The 19,160-nt window shown below is 40.7% G+C and overlaps 1 protein-coding gene across 3 annotated transcripts in view; it reads left to right on the forward strand.

The window, feature by feature from the left end:
* The window catches only part of LOC135475287 (protein phosphatase 1 regulatory subunit 16A-like), a 61,131-nt gene that overhangs the window by 12,346 nt on the left and 29,625 nt on the right, over positions 1–19,160 (forward strand). For all 3 annotated transcript variants that reach the window (XM_064755126.1, XM_064755128.1, XM_064755127.1), the window contains exon 2: positions 16,923–17,608. In XM_064755126.1, coding sequence (XP_064611196.1) covers positions 17,341–17,608 — 268 coding nt within the window. In that variant the 5' untranslated portion in view covers positions 16,923–17,340. The remainder of the gene's footprint in view (positions 1–16,922; positions 17,609–19,160) is intronic.

Below are 19,160 nucleotides of genomic sequence, written 5' to 3' on the forward strand. Positions count from 1 at the left end.
TTCCTCTTGTCACTTAGTTGTTCATGTAGTACTTGGTGCTGCATTCACTGCTTTGACTATGTTCTTGCCACAGTATGGCTGGAATATTGCCGAGGTGATGTGAAGCCATAATCCTATATTCATTTTATACATACATGTATACATAAATAAAGCAGCACTCTGTGCATGTACATGTCTGTTCTAGGGCAGCACCAGGACTCAGGAGCCTCACGCTAGTGTGGCTGTTGTGAGTTCAAATCAGGCTCATGCTGACTTCCCCTCTTGTTGAACATGGGAAGGTCTGCCAGTAATCTGGTAATGGTCATGGGTTTTCCCTGCTCGAATTAATCCCACCATATTGCTGCCGTCTTTGAGTGAAATATTCTTGTGTACATACGTAAATGGAATGAAATAGGTAACTTAATCTCTAGAGTGTAAGTCTCGAAGCATTGGGACTGCATCCTCTTGCATGCAGACCTTGTTTTGATATGACTGAAATGATTTTCAGTCATAAAATGACGAGCCATAATGAAATGATGAGCCATAATCCTATATTCATTTTATACATACATGTATACATAAATAAAGCAGCACTCTGTGCATGTACATGTCTGTTCTAGGGCAGCACCAGGACTCAGGAGCCTCACGCTAGTGTGGCTGTTGTGAGTTCAAATCAGGCTCATGCTGACTTCCCCTCTTGTTGAACATGGGAAGGTCTGCCAGTAATCTGGTAATGGTCATGGGTTTTCCCTGCTCGAATTAATCCCACCATATTGCTGCCGTCTTTGAGTGAAATATTCTTGTGTACATACGTAAATGGAATGAAATAGGTAACTTAATCTCTAGAGTGTAAGTCTCGAAGCATTGGGACTGCATCCTCTTGCATGCAGACCTTGTTTTGATATGACTGAAATGATTTTAAATTAAAAACTATAAAAACTGCTCCTTACCAAGAAAATAAAGCAAGCCGATTTTTCATAGCATCTCTGTTTTATACATGTTGAGTATATGTCCATGTGCTGGCAGACATTGGCACTCATCTCTATATATAAACAAATGTATATATGTTTAGTGGTGAGTTTTTGGTGCATACAGTTGACTGGTGTGGACAGACATATAATGTGTTAATAACATGCAATAACCTGCTGCCTCAGTAGGCTTGGCATTGTATGTGTACGATAGGCGGGAGGAAGTAGGGTATCGTTGGACATTATCGAATCGGGAATGGGTAATTTGAAGGTTAATTAATGAGTCACGGATACACCGCTGTTATCTTTATAGCCAAGTTATACCCGGGATTATGACTCTGGATTCGATGTTTGTCATCATCCATTTGCTAAACAGGGTTTACATTTCAGTATTTATTGGCAGTGTATACCTTATTGTCTCTTTAGGGATCTATGACATTAAATTCTGTAAGGTTTTACTTCGCCATTTGTCCTCCTTCTAGACTTGTACATGTGAGCTCAGCACCCAGATTGGATGTTGTTGGTTTATGAAGTACATATGTGAGGCACTGTCACTTTGCTGACATTACCTTTTTTATAGTCGCCCTCTATAAGCAGTGATTACTCTGTGAAACCCGACAATGTTTTGCGAGCAGATATAAACATCAGTGCACATTTCACGTAATGAGTAGTTGCTTGTGGATGGAGCTAACTTTGATCTTCTATAGGTGATTCCTGGTACACACTCTACATTGGGTATGAAGGAGAGAGAATCATGGGGTGCACATTGGGATGGTGGTGGTGGTGGAACACAGAGTGATACTCTGGGATGCGGAGAGAAAGCAAAAAAGGAAGAAAGGCAAAAAAATGTGTTTCATTTCAGTTGAAATACTTGACGAGCTGAAATGGCTTGGCGCTGTGTAAGATTTTCACTTTTTACCGTTATCCCTGGTTGTGACCTATTTGTGTTTGTCGGTGTGTGTGAAATCGATAGGTTTGTTGTTTGTTTCCACGGAAACATGCTCTTCACTGGCTCCATGTAATCGCTTCCTGTGATCAGTTTGATATTTGACAATGGTGAAATAATCATTATTCAGTACTTTTATGGATGGCTTGCCTCTGTAAATGTACACATCTCTCACACTTACAAAGCCATTTGTTCAAGCGTCAGTAATTCTTAGATAATCAAGTAGGAACAGGATTTCTTGGGGTGGGGTGGGGTGGGAGGGGGTAGAGTAGGAGATGATTTTACAAGGAAAAGCTAAACCCGAAGGGCCATTAGTCTTGCGGATTTTTGTCAGTAACGCGAGATCTCGCAGAAAATGGGTGACAATATGATGCCATTTGGTACATGTAAATCCCAAAGGTGAGAGCAAGCAGCAACAACTTTTTGGGGTTTGGAAAAATTTTGAACCAGGTGATGAATTGCTGTGAAGGCATTTTATTTGAATGTTAAGGGATGTAAGCTTGAATAGCACTGAAGACCAGAGAGCATGAAAATGAAAATCAATTGGCAGTATCTGTCTGCCATTCATGTCCTCCTCCTGTCGTTAATGTTTTTGTCGCCGGTTTTCATCATTACTAGATGCTTCAGGTCATTTTGGTTCTTATATGTATAACGGACTGTTGTCATATTTTTCACTGATGAATGCTCCACTGCTTAATAATTATAAACACAACATGTTCCTGTAATTTAGTGGCATGTGTAAACCTGTTAATTATGACTGTTCGAACCTGGCCTTGAACATAGAATGTCTAGATACCCCAGTTCTCCTTGTTTGTGTCGCCAAAGTTGACAATTGACAATGAGCCAGTGTGTCCAGTAAGCCAGTGATGGTCCATTTTGTTTTATTACGTTATCTAGCATACATTTGTGCCCTGAGTTGTCTGATGAAAATATGTGTTTTCCTTGTCCAAAGCTTTCATCAGAGTAGACCATAATATATTGCTACCAGCAGGTCACAATGTGTTTCCTATAAAGAGGCCATCTTGCATACATGTATGTCTCCAGTTTACTGCAGAGTGCCCCAAAGCTCCATATTTGGACCCCTACTGTTTTTAGTCTATATAAATGACACAATCAATTCCTTATCTCTTCTCAACTTCATTCTTTTGGCCAATGACACCAGCCTTCATTTTTCTGGTTATTATATTCAGGAAATTATTGATATTATGACAGGTGAGCTGGAGTCATTTCAACACTGGTTCCATGCTGGCAAGCTTGTACTAAATATTAATAAAACCAAATGAATGATAATTAAACCATACAAGAAATTACTCCCTCCAAATATCCCGAAAATAAAACTAGGTAGCTATGAAATAGAATTTGTTGATGATTTCAAGTTTCTTGGCATTGTTTTCAGCGCAAACCTGTCATGAACATCACATATTACATATATTTCAAATAAAATTTCACGCAACATAGGAATTATAAAACATGTAACGAAATTAATTAACAAAAGACGTTTCCGATACTGTAAAATCTCAATGGTTTGAAATCATTTCTTGGATTAAAGTTGGATCAAAGTCAGTATTAGAGTATTAGGAGTACATTCCCAGATAAAGCTGGTTTAAGAATATTTAAGAATAATTTTGGGACAGAAATTGGTTGCATTGAAAGTAGAATATTATATTTCTTTACCAGCCTTTTGGAAAAGTAAAGATATGAGTACATTGTTCATTAGATGGTCTAACTATGCGAGAAAAAAGAAACTAGGATTACATATACAAATGCTAAAACGAGCAGACCAGGTGTTCCAAAAATTAGAAGAAAAATAGGGTAGGAACATTCAGAGGATTTATAGACATTGATCCAAGAAAACCTTCCTCTTTATTGAGAACTGCTGCAGTGTGCTGACATGGGTCTGCAGGAACAGTGTGTAACTGGCACAGCTTTTTTTTGTTTTCTTTTCCAAGTCCTAGATCACCAAAGTGTCGGTTATTAGTATAGTATACGTACCTGTATACTATGTCATTCCTTATCCATTCTGGTTTTAGTTAAAATTAATCAGGCTATTTTGTATGATTATGGAACAGAATTAGCGAGGCGATTCTAGGTTAAGCTGGACATAGAGTGTGGACATGTACATTAGGTACACCGGGTTACAGGGCCATTCAGGTCAGAGCTGGAATTTCAGGCCCTAGATGGGTCAAGTGGTCATCTTCCACCACCCCCCACCCAAGCCCCAACACCCACCAACCCCACCCCCACCACCACCATGCCTTGCAATGAAATTCTAAAGGGCTGAATATATGAATATGTTTGTAACCTGGGGCTTTAGTCTGTGGCATAGTTCAGAGATGTGGTGAATGGTGATCTGACGACTCTACAGACAGACCACAGCTGCTTGTCTGATGCTCATCCCTCGGGATCTGCTTGGACACCTACATATGTATGTGTGAGTTTGTGGACAAATGGGAGGGTCATAGAGGTGAGAATGCAGGCAATGATCAAGGCTGTCAGGGTATTTTGGGCACATCCTGAAGAGTCTTCTTCAAAATGTGCTGTATGATACGACGCCATACATACATGACTGCTTAGGCTGAACTTTTTAAATGTTATAAACTTTGGATGTTCAGTCACCTGTCATTCAGGTTGTTAGATCATTCTCTTCTGCAGGTAGAGTACTGGTAATTAACAGGTGTTTTCTGGTTATGGGTTAATAGCTAAAACAGGGATTATTTATAGGCTTCAAATAACATGACTCCTTATTTTCAGCCTTACTTAGCTTTTATTGGATGGATGCTGATGTGCCTTTAAAGGCATATGATATGTTAAAAATGATGTCTTCTTTGAGCAGTAATACATGGCTGGGAGGTAACCTTGTTTGTGATCTATTGTACAACATTTATAAGAGATACATGTACATGTAAACTGATATTGTCATTCTTTAGCAGGTGTCATAGTTCATTGTGTCACCAGAGGAAATGACTGTTATGTTTTGCAATAGCAAGCTCTTGAACACAGGTGTGTCCAAGTTAAAGGTGCACTGTATGCTTATGTGAGGGTGGAGTGGGTGGAAACTTTTGAGCGCATAAACATATGTCAATAGGTTTACTTTATAGCTGATTTTCATTTGTTAACCGTCATGACTGCAGGGAAAATAGAAGACGTCTAAAAACTTTCACGTTTATGACAAGTGATGCACAGATTGATACAGATTTTTTCTTCTGTTTAGAGGCTTCACCGACATGTAAAAGACAGATTTGTTAAAAATTTTCTATTTCTTCCTCTTTTACACTGTATTGGAAGTATCATTTATGTTTATACAATGACATACTTGTATATTTACAGTATCAAGGATATACATGTATACAAAAAATTAACTTTAATAAAATACAATCTAGCCATTTAATTGGTAATTAGTATCCTACACTAGTTTATACACTTACATGTAGCTTTAATTTGGGTAGTCTCTACTGAACAGTGCATGCAGTTAAAATCAGCAAAATATAAATCATGATGTAGATATTTGAATATAGGCTGAAGATTAACAGTATAAAGTCTGACTGCTGTTTCTTCGCTATTCTTAACTTCCAGACTGTTTATCATCAGGTTCTAGTGATCTGTAGTGAGAAGAATGTCAGCATGGTGTGTGATGTACACATCATCATATCATAAAAAAAAACACTCCAAAAATTGGTAAGCCGGTTTTCTACAGATGATAGTTTAACAGGTATTATTATTTGTGGTGTAAGCCTGCTGATCATCTGTGTGACTGCTGATCATCTGTGTGACCGCTGATCATCTGTGTGACTGCTCATCCTCTGTGTGAATGCTCATAACCTGTGTGACTGCTGATCACCTGTGTGACTGCTGTGTGTCTGCTGATCATCTGTGTGACGGCTCATCCTCTGTGTGACTGCTGATCATCTGTGTGACTGCTGATCACCTGTGTGACTGCTAATCACCTGTGTGACTGCTGATCACCTGTGTGACTGCTGATCACCTGTGTCACCGCTCATCCTCTGTGTGACTGCTGATCATCTGTGTGACTGCTGATCACCTGTGTGACTGCTGATCATCTGTGTGACTGCTGATCACCTGTGTGACAGCTGATCATCAGTGTGACTGCTGATCATCTTTGTGACTGCTGATCATCTTTGTGACCGCTTATCACCTGTGTGACCGCTCATCACCTGTGCAACTGCTGATCATCTGTGTGACTGCTGATCATCTGTGTGACCGCTGATCATCTGTGTGACTGCTCATCCTCTGTGTGAATGCTCATAACCTGTGTGACTGCTGATCACCTGTGTGACTGCTGTGTGTCTGCTGATCATCTGTGTGACGGCTCATCCTCTGTGTGACTGCTGATCATCTGTGTGACTGCTGATCACCTGTGTGACTGCTAATCACCTGTGTGACTGCTGATCACCTGTGTGACTGCTGATCACCTGTGTCACCGCTCATCCTCTGTGTGACTGCTGATCATCTGTGTGACTACTGATCATCGGTGTGACTGCTGATCATCTGTGTGACTCCTGATCATCTGTGTGACCACTGATTATCTGTGTGACTACTGATCATCTGTGTGACTGCTGATCATCTGTGTGACTGCTCATTGCCTGTGTGACTGATCATCACCTGTGTGACTGCTCATCCTCTGTGTGACTGCTGATCACCTGTGTGACTGCTCATTGCCTGTGTGACTGATCACTATAATCTGAACCTATTAAGTGTAGAAGGGTGTGTTTATAGATGTTATATATGCATGGCAAATGACCCAAAATTTTTTACATTTTTACATTTTGCCTGATTCTATGAGTTCAGTTGATCTCATAAAGGCGTTTTGAGGTTTGTTTGATATGTGTGATAATGTCCTGGAATATTGTACATGTAAGTTTCAGCAAGAAAAGCACATGTAATATTTATGACATTTGTTTGTCTGAAAAGTTGTTTAAGCAAATTTACTGTCGTTGCTGTAGTTAAGGATTAGCGTGATGCCTGCGTGACTGCTATCATTAAGCGGCATTAGGTGACCTGTGATGACCTGTATTTGACAGTATAAGAATCCTCAGTGGTAGGTGTCTGCTCTAATCTGCCAGAACACTGGATCAGCCATCCCATAAATCTTCGGGGATCTGCATGGACAGCGTACAACATAGCATACAAATAACACCTACATGTACATGTGTATGTACTGGCAATTTAGCTTGACACTTCTGCTGTTAATTTGGCATTAGTCCAGCAGCAAATACATGAAGCTGTGTTGTCAGCTCTGACCATGTAGATTCACAACTGAGTCTGATTCAGCTGGTGAAGTCATTCTCCTGAAAATCATGGCCATTTCAATCACATTTTACAAGCCATTTATAAATACCAGTTACTGCGGACACCTGAGCTTTCTCCACACATAAATGGGGCTACTGTCCTGTATTTTGTGGTAAAACCTTCTTCAGTATGGTGTTAATGGGGCTACTGTCCTATAAAACCTTCTTCAGGATGGCATTAAACACCAGTCCAAATCTGTAGTAAATGCTCTCGGCTGTTTGTGTACAATCAAAGTGTTGCAGCATGTAAACTTTCAAGAGTTTGGACATGGAAATGTTCTCACTGGATGACTGACGTTGAGGCATTCATGGGTTGGCGTACGCAGCAGTTCACCAGTAAACATGATTATTTCATCAGAAAGCCTTAAAATAAACAATCTGACAGTCTTCAGAATATTGAGAAGATAGAGGTGTGAATGGTATTAGCACCCTTTTACTCTACATTAAGTACATGTATGTTTATGTACGGTGTCACTGGCAGCATTTGCTGTGTTCATCTTCTCATTTATTAAGTGTTTTCCAAACCACAGTCGTCATATGAAAGAAAAATTGTTAAGTTCGACGTTAAACCCCAAGCACCCACTCACTCACTCACTCACTCTCTCACACCACAGCATACAGAAGTCATGTGCGGCATTATTACAGGCATTAAACGCAAATAACATTTGAAGTGTGGGAAGATTTGTTAAGTTCGTTGTCAAGGTATGGTACATGTAGCTAGTTCAGAGTCAGGCTATGGTACATGTAGTTAGTTAAGTGTCAAGGTATGGTACATGTAGCTAGATAAGTGTCAAGGTATGGTACATGTAGCTAGTTCAGTGTCAAGGTATAGTACATGTAGCTAGTTAAGTGTCAAGGTATAGTACATGTAGCTAGTTCAGTGTCAAGGTATGGTACGTGTAGCTAGTTCAGTGTCAAGGTATGGTATATGTAGCTAGTTCAGTGTCAAGGTATGGTACATGTAGATAGTTCAGTGTCAAGTTATGGTACATGTAGCTGGTTCATTGTCGAGGTATGGCACATGTAGCTAGTTCAGTGTCAAGGTATGTTATGTGTAGCTAGTTAAGTGTCAAGGTATGGCACATGTAGCTAGTTCAGTGTCAAGGTATGGTACATGTAGATAGTTCAGTGTCAAGGTATGGTACATGTAGATAGTTCAGTGTCAAGGTATGGCACATGTAGCTAGTTCAGTGTCAAGGTATGGTACATGTAGATATTTCATTGTCAAGGTATGGCACATGTAGATAGTTCATTGTCAAGGTATGGTACATGTAGCTAGTTCATTGTCAAGGTATGGAACATGTAGATAGTTCATTGTCAGGGTATGGTATGTGTAGCTAGTTAAGTGTCAAGGTATGGTACATGTAGCTAGTTCAGTGTCAAGGTATGGTACATGTAGATAGTTCAGTGTCAAGTTATGGTACATGTAGCTGGTTCATTGTCGAGGTATGGCACATGTAGCTAGTTCAGTGTCAAGGTATGTTACGTGTAGCTAGTTAAGTGTCAAGGTGTGGTACATGTAGCTAGTTCATTGTCAAGGTATGTTACATGTAGCTAGTTAAGTGTCAACGTATGGCACATGTAGCTAGTTAAGTGTCAAGGTATGGCACATGTAGCTAGTTCATTGTCAAGGTATGGCACATGTAGCTAGTTCAGTGTCAAGGTATGTTACGTGTAGCTAGTTAAGTGTCAAGGTATGGCACATGTAGCTAGTAGTTAAGTGTCAAGGTATGGCACATGTAGCTAGTTCATTGTCGAGGTATGGTACATGTAGCTAGTTCAGTGTCAAGGTATGGTATCTTGAACCTTGTTTGATTTCAAGGTATGCTTAGTTTCCACCCTGCTCAAATTTCCTTATATTACATATTGTATCAAGTCATTCACCCAGGGTACTTGCCTTACAAGTGATATTTACACATGCTACCATAAAGGTGCCCGTATTATATCAACCTGTGGCCCAACTGTGTTTAGTTCCCAGGTGTGGCCACACTAGCCAGGCGTATAATGTATGATCTCTACATCTGACCAAAAGGCCTATGTCAGATAGGTCACCTGTTATCCATATATGATAGAGAAGTCGCCTCCTCCCTGCTTGCTCTATATTTAACCCACTTGTAGTCTTTCATATTAAATATAGTCAGGGATGAGCTTACATAGTATGCTGACCCCTCAGGTAGTTTCTATTAGTACTAACAGCATAGACTTTCTGAACATGGAGATGTGCCAATGGGATTCATGGATCTGCATAATAGTGTTGTTACATTTATTAATGCTGGCTTTAGCTGATGTACTGAAGTTCTGCATACATACATGTACAGGTAATGTATGAAGGTGGAGTTCATGTGCTATGTAGGTTAGAAGCTCTAGGATCCCACGTGCATCAAACTTGACAATATCAGTGTGTAAATATCAGATCCCAATAAATCCCTTGGTACTGTTTGATCTTGGTCTTCTATTTGAGCACACAACAACAGACATACCCCATGTGACTTCATTGTTGACGAAGAACGCCTGGAATTCAGCACCAGGTATAAGTTTGAGACTGTAGTCCTTGTACACTGGCTTCCGTATCCTGTAGTCAGAGATAGTAACGAGGACCAACTCTCAGAGAAGATGCGCATACCTGCAGGTTCAAGACATTTAAATGTTTAATTACACACTGTGGCAGCTTGTTACCTGCCAGATTAGATCAGAGGACGTGTGAGCTGTGCAGTCTAACGGACATGAGCTGTAAGCAGGTGTATGTCGTAATCTCGTCTGCTACACAGGGTCGTTGCGTACAGGTCTGTTGTTAGCAGCAGACAGAGGACATGGGTACCTCAGTCAGCCATCCATCTACCTACCTGTGACATTTACCTGTCTGAGGTCCCTCCAGTCCGTATTGTTTTTAACATGCACTTACACATGTACATGCTGTTAACTCCTCAGGGCAGGCAGGCTGTGTTCTAGGAGGCCTGGTGTGTAAGTTCAAACCTGGCCTTTTAATATGAATGTGTATCATCAGTGGCTGAGGTGGTTAGCATATCAGCACAGCACAAAGACCCAGGAGCCTTTCACCAATGTGGTCACTATGAGTTCATGTCCAACTCATGCTGATTTCCTCTCCATTCGTACATGGGAAAGTCTGTTGGCAACCTGTGGATGGTCGTGGGTTCCCCCCGGGGCTCTACCCGGTTTCCTCTGACCATAATGCTGGCCGTCGTTGTATAAGTGAAATATTCTACTGCATAAAACATCAATCAAATAAATAAATAAATATGGGAAAGTTTGTCACTAGGTGGGTGTTTGAGCCAGTCACTCTGGTTTCATCGCCCACAAAATTGACCGTCTTTATAAGTGAGAATTCTTGAGTATGCCATTAGTTAGATAGATCTAAATATTTACAGTATATCCCAGTCCATGTGAAATGCTTTAATAGCTATACGGAAATGCTTTGACAGTGTATAGCCGATAAATAATCAGTGGAACTGAAAGGTGTTAATTAAAGGTAACCAGGAGTATCAGTGGACAAATCACGGGAGAATATTTCCCTGACCAGCATATGTCTTTGCCACTTACAAATGTTATGTTTGTTTTTTTTTTGTTGCTTCAATTCTGTAAAAATTTCACGGACTTCTATGTTATCTGTTTTCAAGGTGTGTCAGTATACAAGTACATGTATGTGTAATTTGTACAGTATGTGTAAGATCTACTGTGTTTTTTACATTTCTCTTGCATGTCTTTTTCTTAATCAGTATAACTTGTGATAAAGGTTACAGTATCCTCAGATTACCTGTTGTGTTTATTAGCGTTCACATGTATGTATTCAGAGAGGACTCGTTCTCAGAAGAGCTGCAGGTCAAGGTTTGTGTGCTGTATGTGACAGGGATTAGGTCCTGAGATGGTCACAACCAATTGTGTGGCTGCGGACAAATGCTCCAATTAGGCACACCTATTACATTCTGATGTCCACAGTATTCCTCGTGGGATGGATGTGGCAAACTTGATTTAACAGGGGAAATTGAGCCTGACAATTCAGTTGATGGTCTACATACCCTGAAGGGTAATGGCCAATTCCATCAAGTTGGAACATCGATTTTCAGCAGAACTGAGACCCTTTGTTCATGACCTGTCTCCTATGTACCTTTGTAAGTAATTGTAATTACAGGTGTGTACAGGTACAGCTGTATAATGAGGCTGTACATGTCTGTAAACTGTCACCTACAGCTGTATGCTGGAAGATCCTGTCACTGTTTGATGCTGTCGCACATCCATGATTTAAGTTCCATGATATTATCAGTGTCTGAGACACTCTGTGTCACGTGCACATATAGATCAGGCTAATTGTACATGCAAAATTTATTATTTGTATTGATTTTTGCTAGGGGGATCAATTTTTTCTATGCTCTCATACCTGTATTTGGGTATAAAAATTTAAACTTGTAACACTTGGTTTAATATTTCAAGTAGGCAAGTCAGATTATTATTAAACGCCATTAAAGGTATTTGAATGCGTTAATTCAATGAAAAAGTTTTTAACTCAGTAGGTGGGAACACTCTATTAAGTGTCACATAATTGTACATGGGCAAAATGTGCATCATGTCAACCAAGGATATAGATTTTCAGGATGTGCAGTTTATACATCCATATACATATAAGCATTGATCACCTCCACTGACTGGGCACTGACTGTATTACATGTAAGCGTTGATCACCTCCACTGACTGGGCACTGACTGTATTACAAGTAAGCGTTGATCACCTCCACTGACTGGGCACTGACTGTATTACATGTAAGCGTTGATCACCTCCACTGACTGGGCACTGACTGTATTACATGTAAGCATTGATCACCTCCACTGACTGGGCACTGACTGTATTACAAGTAAGCGTTGATCACCTCCACTGACTGGGCACTGACTATTACATGTAAGCGTTGATCACCTCCACTGACTGGGCACTGACTGTATTACATGTAAGCGTTGATCACCTCCACTGACTGGGCACTGACTGTATTACAAGTAAGCGTTGATCACCTCCACTGACTGGGCACTGACTGTATTACATGTAAGCGTTGATCACCTCCACTGACTGGGCACTGACTGTATTACAAGTAAGCGTTGATCACCTCCACTGACTGGGCACTGACTGTATTACATGTAAGCGTTGATCACCTCCACTGACTGGGCACTGACTGTATTACATGTAAGCGTTGATCACCTCCACTGACTGGGCACTGACTGTATTACATGTAAGCGTTGATCACCTCCACTGACTGGGCACTGACTGTATTACAAGTAAGCGTTGATCACCTCCACTGACTGGGCACTGACTGTATTACAAGTAAGCGTTGATCACCTCCACTGACTGGGCACTGACTATTACATGTAAGCGTTGATCACCTCCACTGACTGGGCACTGACTGTATTACATGTAAGCGTTGATCACCTCCACTGACTGGGCACTGACTGTATTACAAGTAAGCGTTGATCACCTCCACTGACTGGGCACTGACTGTATTACATGTAAGCGTTGATCACCTCCACTGACTGGGCACTGACTGTATTACATGTAAGCGTTGATCACCTCCACTGACTGGGCACTGACTGTATTACATGTAAGCGTTGATCACCTCCACTGACTGGGCACTGACTATTACATGTAAGCGTTGATCACCTCCACTGACTGGGCATTGACTGTATTACATGTAAGCGTTGATCACCTCCACTGACTGGGCACTGACTATTACATGCATGCACATGTAAGCATTCCCTGCCTTATTCAGATGCACTGGCAGCATATCTAGTGTAACGTGAACTAGATTTGTTTTTGAAATATGCATGTACGTACGAATGTTAAATTTAGAAAAGCAAGTGGCTATATGTTAATGAAGGAATTTCGAGATTCAACATTACAACATCTTGATGATGTCCCTTTATGCCATGACATCAGAATCATTTCATTTGCAACTGTCCTAAAATGTACGGCATGCATGTACATGTAGGATGTGCGTGTACATGTAGGATGTGCGTGTACATGTAGGATGTGCGTGTACATGTAGGATGTGTGTGTACATGTAGGATGTGCGTGTACATGTAGGATGTGCGTGTACATGCAGACATGAATAGGGAATTGGGGTACTGTATACATTGTATGGTTAGTATATATAATGTGCTGTCTGTCTGTCTGCCTGCCTGCCTGCCTGCCTGCCTGCCTGCCTGCCTGCCTGCCTCCTTGTGTCATCTGCTCTGTGTTGCAGCCCTCATGGTAAACAGTTCTAAGTTAGAGTTTGTTTTAGTCTAGACTGTAACCTTTCTCTCTACCTGTTCCATGTTTACAGTGCTACTCTTTATTTTGCCTATGAGGATTGGGGTAAGCATCTGTGTTGTAAAGCAGCTCAGGGTGTGTTTGTATTAATACCAGTATGCACTAGCCTAGATGTATCCTGTCTGCTAGGCTAGAATATACAGCTAAACCCAAACACTCTCAGCATATACCGTAATGTAATTCCTGAGTTTACCAAAGTGACAAGATGCAATTACCTGCGGAGGTGTACTTCAAAAGGCTTGACCTGTCAGTAATCACATTATAGGTGTTATCATGCCTGGGGCTTTAATTGCCAGATAAGTACCTCAACTCAGCCCATGTGTGCCCCTTTTGAGGCCCCACTTAGCCGTGGTCAGTAGAGCTATACACAGAGGTTCTCAAGAGGAGCTTTGCCTTTTGAGTCCAAGGCTTGCTATTTTCGACCTGCCAAGATTGTCTGTCTATATATGTTCTTCATACTTCCTACACTTCACTCATTCCTAGACTTCAAACACTGTCAGGGAAGATAGTCCATCTCATTTCCTCCTGGAGAGACTTAACAGTCTTTTGTTGAATAATGAATGCCCTCTTTCAGGCTGAGGTATTGGAATTTAATATCAATACGTTTGCTCTTATTAACAGCCATTCTTGACTATCCACAGGTGGGAAACTGTTCACCATTTATCACTTTGGTTTATGATTTTCATAATTTACAGATCTGCTGTGCAAAATCATGGACAGATGTGCATGGTAGAGTTATGTTCTCTAGTGCTTGCGCTCCAGGGCAAATACGATACAAATAATATATGTGTGGTACAAAATCGTGGACAGTTATGCATGGTAGATTTATATTCTCTGGTGCTTGTGCAGACCAAGGCGCTCTACGCTCAAGGGCAAATACGATACAAATAATATATGTGTGGTACAAAATCGTGGACAGTTGTGCATGGTAGATTTATATTCTCTGGTGCTTGTGCAGACCAAGGCTCTCTACGCTCAAGGACAAATAGGATACAAATAATATATGTGTGGTACAAAATCGTGGACAGTTGTGCATGGTAGATTTATATTCTCTGGTGCTTGTGCAGACCAAGGCTCTCTACGCTCAAGGACAAATAGGATACAAATAATATATGTGTGGTACAATAACGTGGACAGTTGTGCATGGTAGATTGATGATCTCTGGTGCTTGTGCAGACCAAGGCTCTCTACGCTCAAGGACAAATACGATCGTGTGTATTGTGCAAAATCGTGGATAATGAAGTTTGGATTTATGACGTCTGTGCTCAAGGGAAAGTACAGTCAGGTGTATGATGCTACAGAATGGGGCTTGATGTTACAGTCAGGTGTATGATTCTACACAATGGCACTTGGTGTTACGGTCAGGTGTATGATGCTACAGAATGGGGCTTGATGTTACAGTCAGGTGTATGATGCTACAGAATGGGGCTTGGTGTTACGGTCAGGTGTATGATGTTACAGTCAGGTGTATGATGTTACAGTCAGGTGTATGATGCTACAGTCAGGTGTATGATGCTACAGTCAGAAGTATGATGTTACAGTCCGGTGTATGATGTTACAGTCAGGTGTATGATGCTGCAGTCAGGTGTATGATGTTACAGTCAGGTGTATGATGCTACACAATGGCGCTTGATGTTACGGTCAGGTGTATGATGTTACAGTCAGGTGTATGATGTTACAGAGTGGTGCACGATGCTACAGAATGGTGCATAGTGAACTGAAGTATTGAAGATTTGTAATGTTTTGATGCTTGTAGAGAGGTTCTTCACTTTTCTGTGGGGTTTGAGTACATGTATGTATGTTGTACGTCTGTGTTTACATAGAATTTCAATACTGATCAAATTTTTCACTGATCAGTGAGGCTAATGAATGTGGTTTCTCCTGCTAGTTGCATCCAACCGTACAATACTTCTGGGTAAAAATACAGTATGTACATGTATCCATAAAGGACTCTCAAATCGGCATACTTGCATTGAGACCATATATACATACAATCCATGGCCAAGCTCTTGCTATAAAAGTGTTATTTAAAGCCTGCCCACTTTTGAACTTTTGATACATGTTCATGCATGCACGGAGAACTATACTTAATGGTTACTGTGGCTTCTTGGGATAAGCAGTTAATAGCAAAACATCACATTTCCTGGGAGATAAGCCAGAAATTGATGAGCATTTAACCCCTGAAATGCCTTTAAGCCCTGTTTGATCACTGAATGTACCCATTTAATTGTATGTATGATGCCATATCATGATTATGTCTCACACAGCACTCAGGGGAAAATATAAGCGAAGCTCTGCTGTAGCCAGGGATGCATGGCCTCAATTGATTACTGGTGCCAGATGATTTCTAGATAATCTGTCAACACAGAGCTCATGTATGTGATTTATAGATTATGGTAAATAAGATAACATATTGACACACTGAACGGAGCAATTATGAGTAATGGATGCCAACAGGGTACAGACATGTAGGTTGACTAAGGCATACTTGTTTACATAGCACATTATAACGCATGTACAGGGTGTCTGTAGGCAGGATTATGCAGTAGGCCCAAAATTATGAGGGTGCATGTGTATAGTGTGTTTTTACAGACCATGTCTAAATGACATATGCAAGCAGGAAGTTTGTTACATTCAGTTGTTTCTCTTCCGTACCATATGAGCTCATCTGAAAACAAATTTGTGCCCTTTAACTTTAGATACATGTAAGTGACCTTTTATGTTAGTAAGGCTGTTGATGACTTGACATTGTGTTTACATATACATGTATACACATGTGTATATACCAGTGCTGTACACACGCTGGGTGTAGGTACATGTAAATGCAGACATGTATTTGTCACATGCTTACTCTTCAGCAGCTTTTGCAATTGTCACATCTACAATTGTCACATCTACAGTTGTCACATCTACAATTGTCACATCTACATGTACGTGGAGAAGCTAGGGTATGATTACGTGTGGGTCTATGTTAACCCAATTTAATAACTGCTAATATAACTGGAGACTTGTAAAGCAGTTCTATTTAAGACTAATGTAGTAATGATGCGTAGATGTATGTTATGTCACATGTGCCAGAGATTATCATAATTGTGCATGTAACAGTACTATACATGTATGTAGCTGTCATATATGTGAATGTATCGGGATTTGACCTACTTTTCACTTTATTTGTGGCTGCACTACTTGTATATTATGTATACATGTATATCCAAATAGAGGATGAATCAGTTTTGGAGCTTGAGCACAGGTGTCAGATTTCCTACTTGTGAACTATCTGGTTTTCCACCTGTGTTTACCTGTGATTGCCAGGAACTACCTGGTCACTGCTTACCTGTAAACCCGTTTGTTGTGACAGTACCTGAGCATACCTGTGGTCATCCTCTCTAACCACCTCTCTTCTCTCTCTCTTTACAGGCTCTACCTGATGGATCTTCGTTAAGACAATGGGTTGTGGTGGAGGTGTTACAGGTGCTCTGGCTGGACTAGCCCCTCCATCGCCGTCTTGACCCAATGCTTGGAATAGCAGCTCCCTGCCTCTGAACCAGCCTCTATCTACTGTACATGTATATCCCTAGGCTTAAGTCTGGGCAACGAGCAGAGGATAGCCTGGATGATATTTTAACTTTCATAGCTGATAAATACTGGGTTTTTTTATAAGGTTGACCAGAGCACCAGTGCTGTACCTGTCAGCCTGCGTCATTATCTCACCTGTACAGTATAGGTGTAACTGTGTTTGGTGGAGTATTTACATGTGCACCATCAGTTGGCTGGAAGGATCCTTACGAGTTTTACCTGTGCTCGCCTGGCTGCTCCGTCAGGTGGAGAACTTAGCATGACCATGTCGGAGCACACAGAGCTGGTGGCAGAGATTGCCTATGTGGAAAAACTGACACCTCAAGAGAGGCTGAAACACGCGAAAAAACGACGCCAACAGCAGCTGAAAAAATTTGGCCAGTATGAAAAACATTTATTGAAAGAGCAAGCAAAAAAGCAGAAGGCAGGATTAGCAGTTTCACCTCAGCCGAAGTCATCTCGATCAGTGGAGTTTGTCAGTCATGTGGTACTTTTGGAGGCGGCCAGTAGGAATGACTTGGAGGAAGGTAAGAGTTTGGGGTACACAGGGTTAACGCAGTTGACAGCATTAGTGATATTAGATATTGCATGTAGATGTGTACTAAGGCAAGGGGGCATATAAGTGAAATATTCTTGAGTGTGGCATAAAACATGAACGGAATAAATAAAATAAATGAATCATCAAGTGTATGCTTTTTTAGGTTATTTAAAGGTTTGCATGTATTTCAAATGAAACAACTTTGCATTGGACATGAAATAGCTAATTTCGCATATGTATATTATTGAAGTTATATATGTAAAATGAGAGTAATTGTCAGTGAAAATGTGAGGGCATAATTTACATGTAGAAGAGTGCAGCTTGCATAAACATTTGTACTTAAGGTACATGTAAGGTCCTAGTCTCACAATCCAGATTACTATAGAATGATCTTGTGTAAATTAACTGTTGATTTACATCTGTGGACATCCTGGTGTGATCTACAACACAATCTGACCAGTATCCCAGGGCTCATTGTCACCAAGCTTTGTGGACACCAGAAGCTCTGTACTGTAAAGCTCTGCATGGCGTCTTGTTAAATGACAGTTGGAACAGAATAGTGCAGTAGCATGTGTGTGTGCACAGGGAAATGAGAACGGGGTTACCATTATCTCACAGTGTTTGTTCTTCTGATTGCATTAATATCAGCATGTGGCCAAGAGGCTTCTGTAAGTCTGTTATACTGTAAGATTTCCTCACTAGAAACCATTTGTATTGAGCAAATATTCTAGAAGATTTGGTTTTTATTTACAAGCCATTTAAGTCTTACTTAGTGTCACAAGTCCCAGTTATAGTAGAACTTTTTTCAAGAAAATGGAATCTGCAGTCATGGATAACCCCAAGATTAAGACAGATTAATGGATTAACGGATTAATGGGGAGTAAAATACGCTGCAAAACACGATAATGAGATGAGGATGCAATTAAATCTGCTAGATGGTGTGACAAGAATGCCACTGTGCCTATAAAATACGTTTTATATTGTACTGAAGGACTGTTATAGTATACATGTGGGAAATGTCCACGGTCCATCCAGAGGACCAGTGTTATCTCTGAGCCCTGAATATGGTAGACTTTGTACAGCATCATTAATAAATCAATGTACATGGATCATTAATTCACTGTGAGTAAAGCAGGCACACACTCCAGCAATCTAACAAGACTTCTTTGTTTGATGTCTGTACAAATGTAGGTGTTTGATGCCTGTACAAATGTTGGTGTTTGATGCCTGTACAAATGTAGGTGTTTGATGCCTGTACAAATGTAGGTGTTTGATGCCTGTACAAATGTTGGTGTTTGATGTCTGTACAAATGTAGGTGTTTGATGCCTGTACAAATGTAGGTGTTTGAGGCCTGTTAGCTAAAAGCCTAGGTTTAGCCAAGAGGGTTGTGGAGTACATGTCCTATTCTGGCAAAATTAGCGTAGGGAAAATAATAGGAATATTTGGAAAAGAGACAACCTGATTTCAAATTCTGGCTAAATCTATGTGTCAAAGGAAACTTGTAAAGCCCAGAGGAAGCACTTTGGTTCCAGAAATTAAC

This window comes from Liolophura sinensis, chromosome 9 (assembly GCF_032854445.1).
Source record: "Liolophura sinensis isolate JHLJ2023 chromosome 9, CUHK_Ljap_v2, whole genome shotgun sequence".
NCBI classification, from domain to species: Eukaryota; Metazoa; Mollusca; class Polyplacophora; order Chitonida; family Chitonidae; genus Liolophura; species Liolophura sinensis.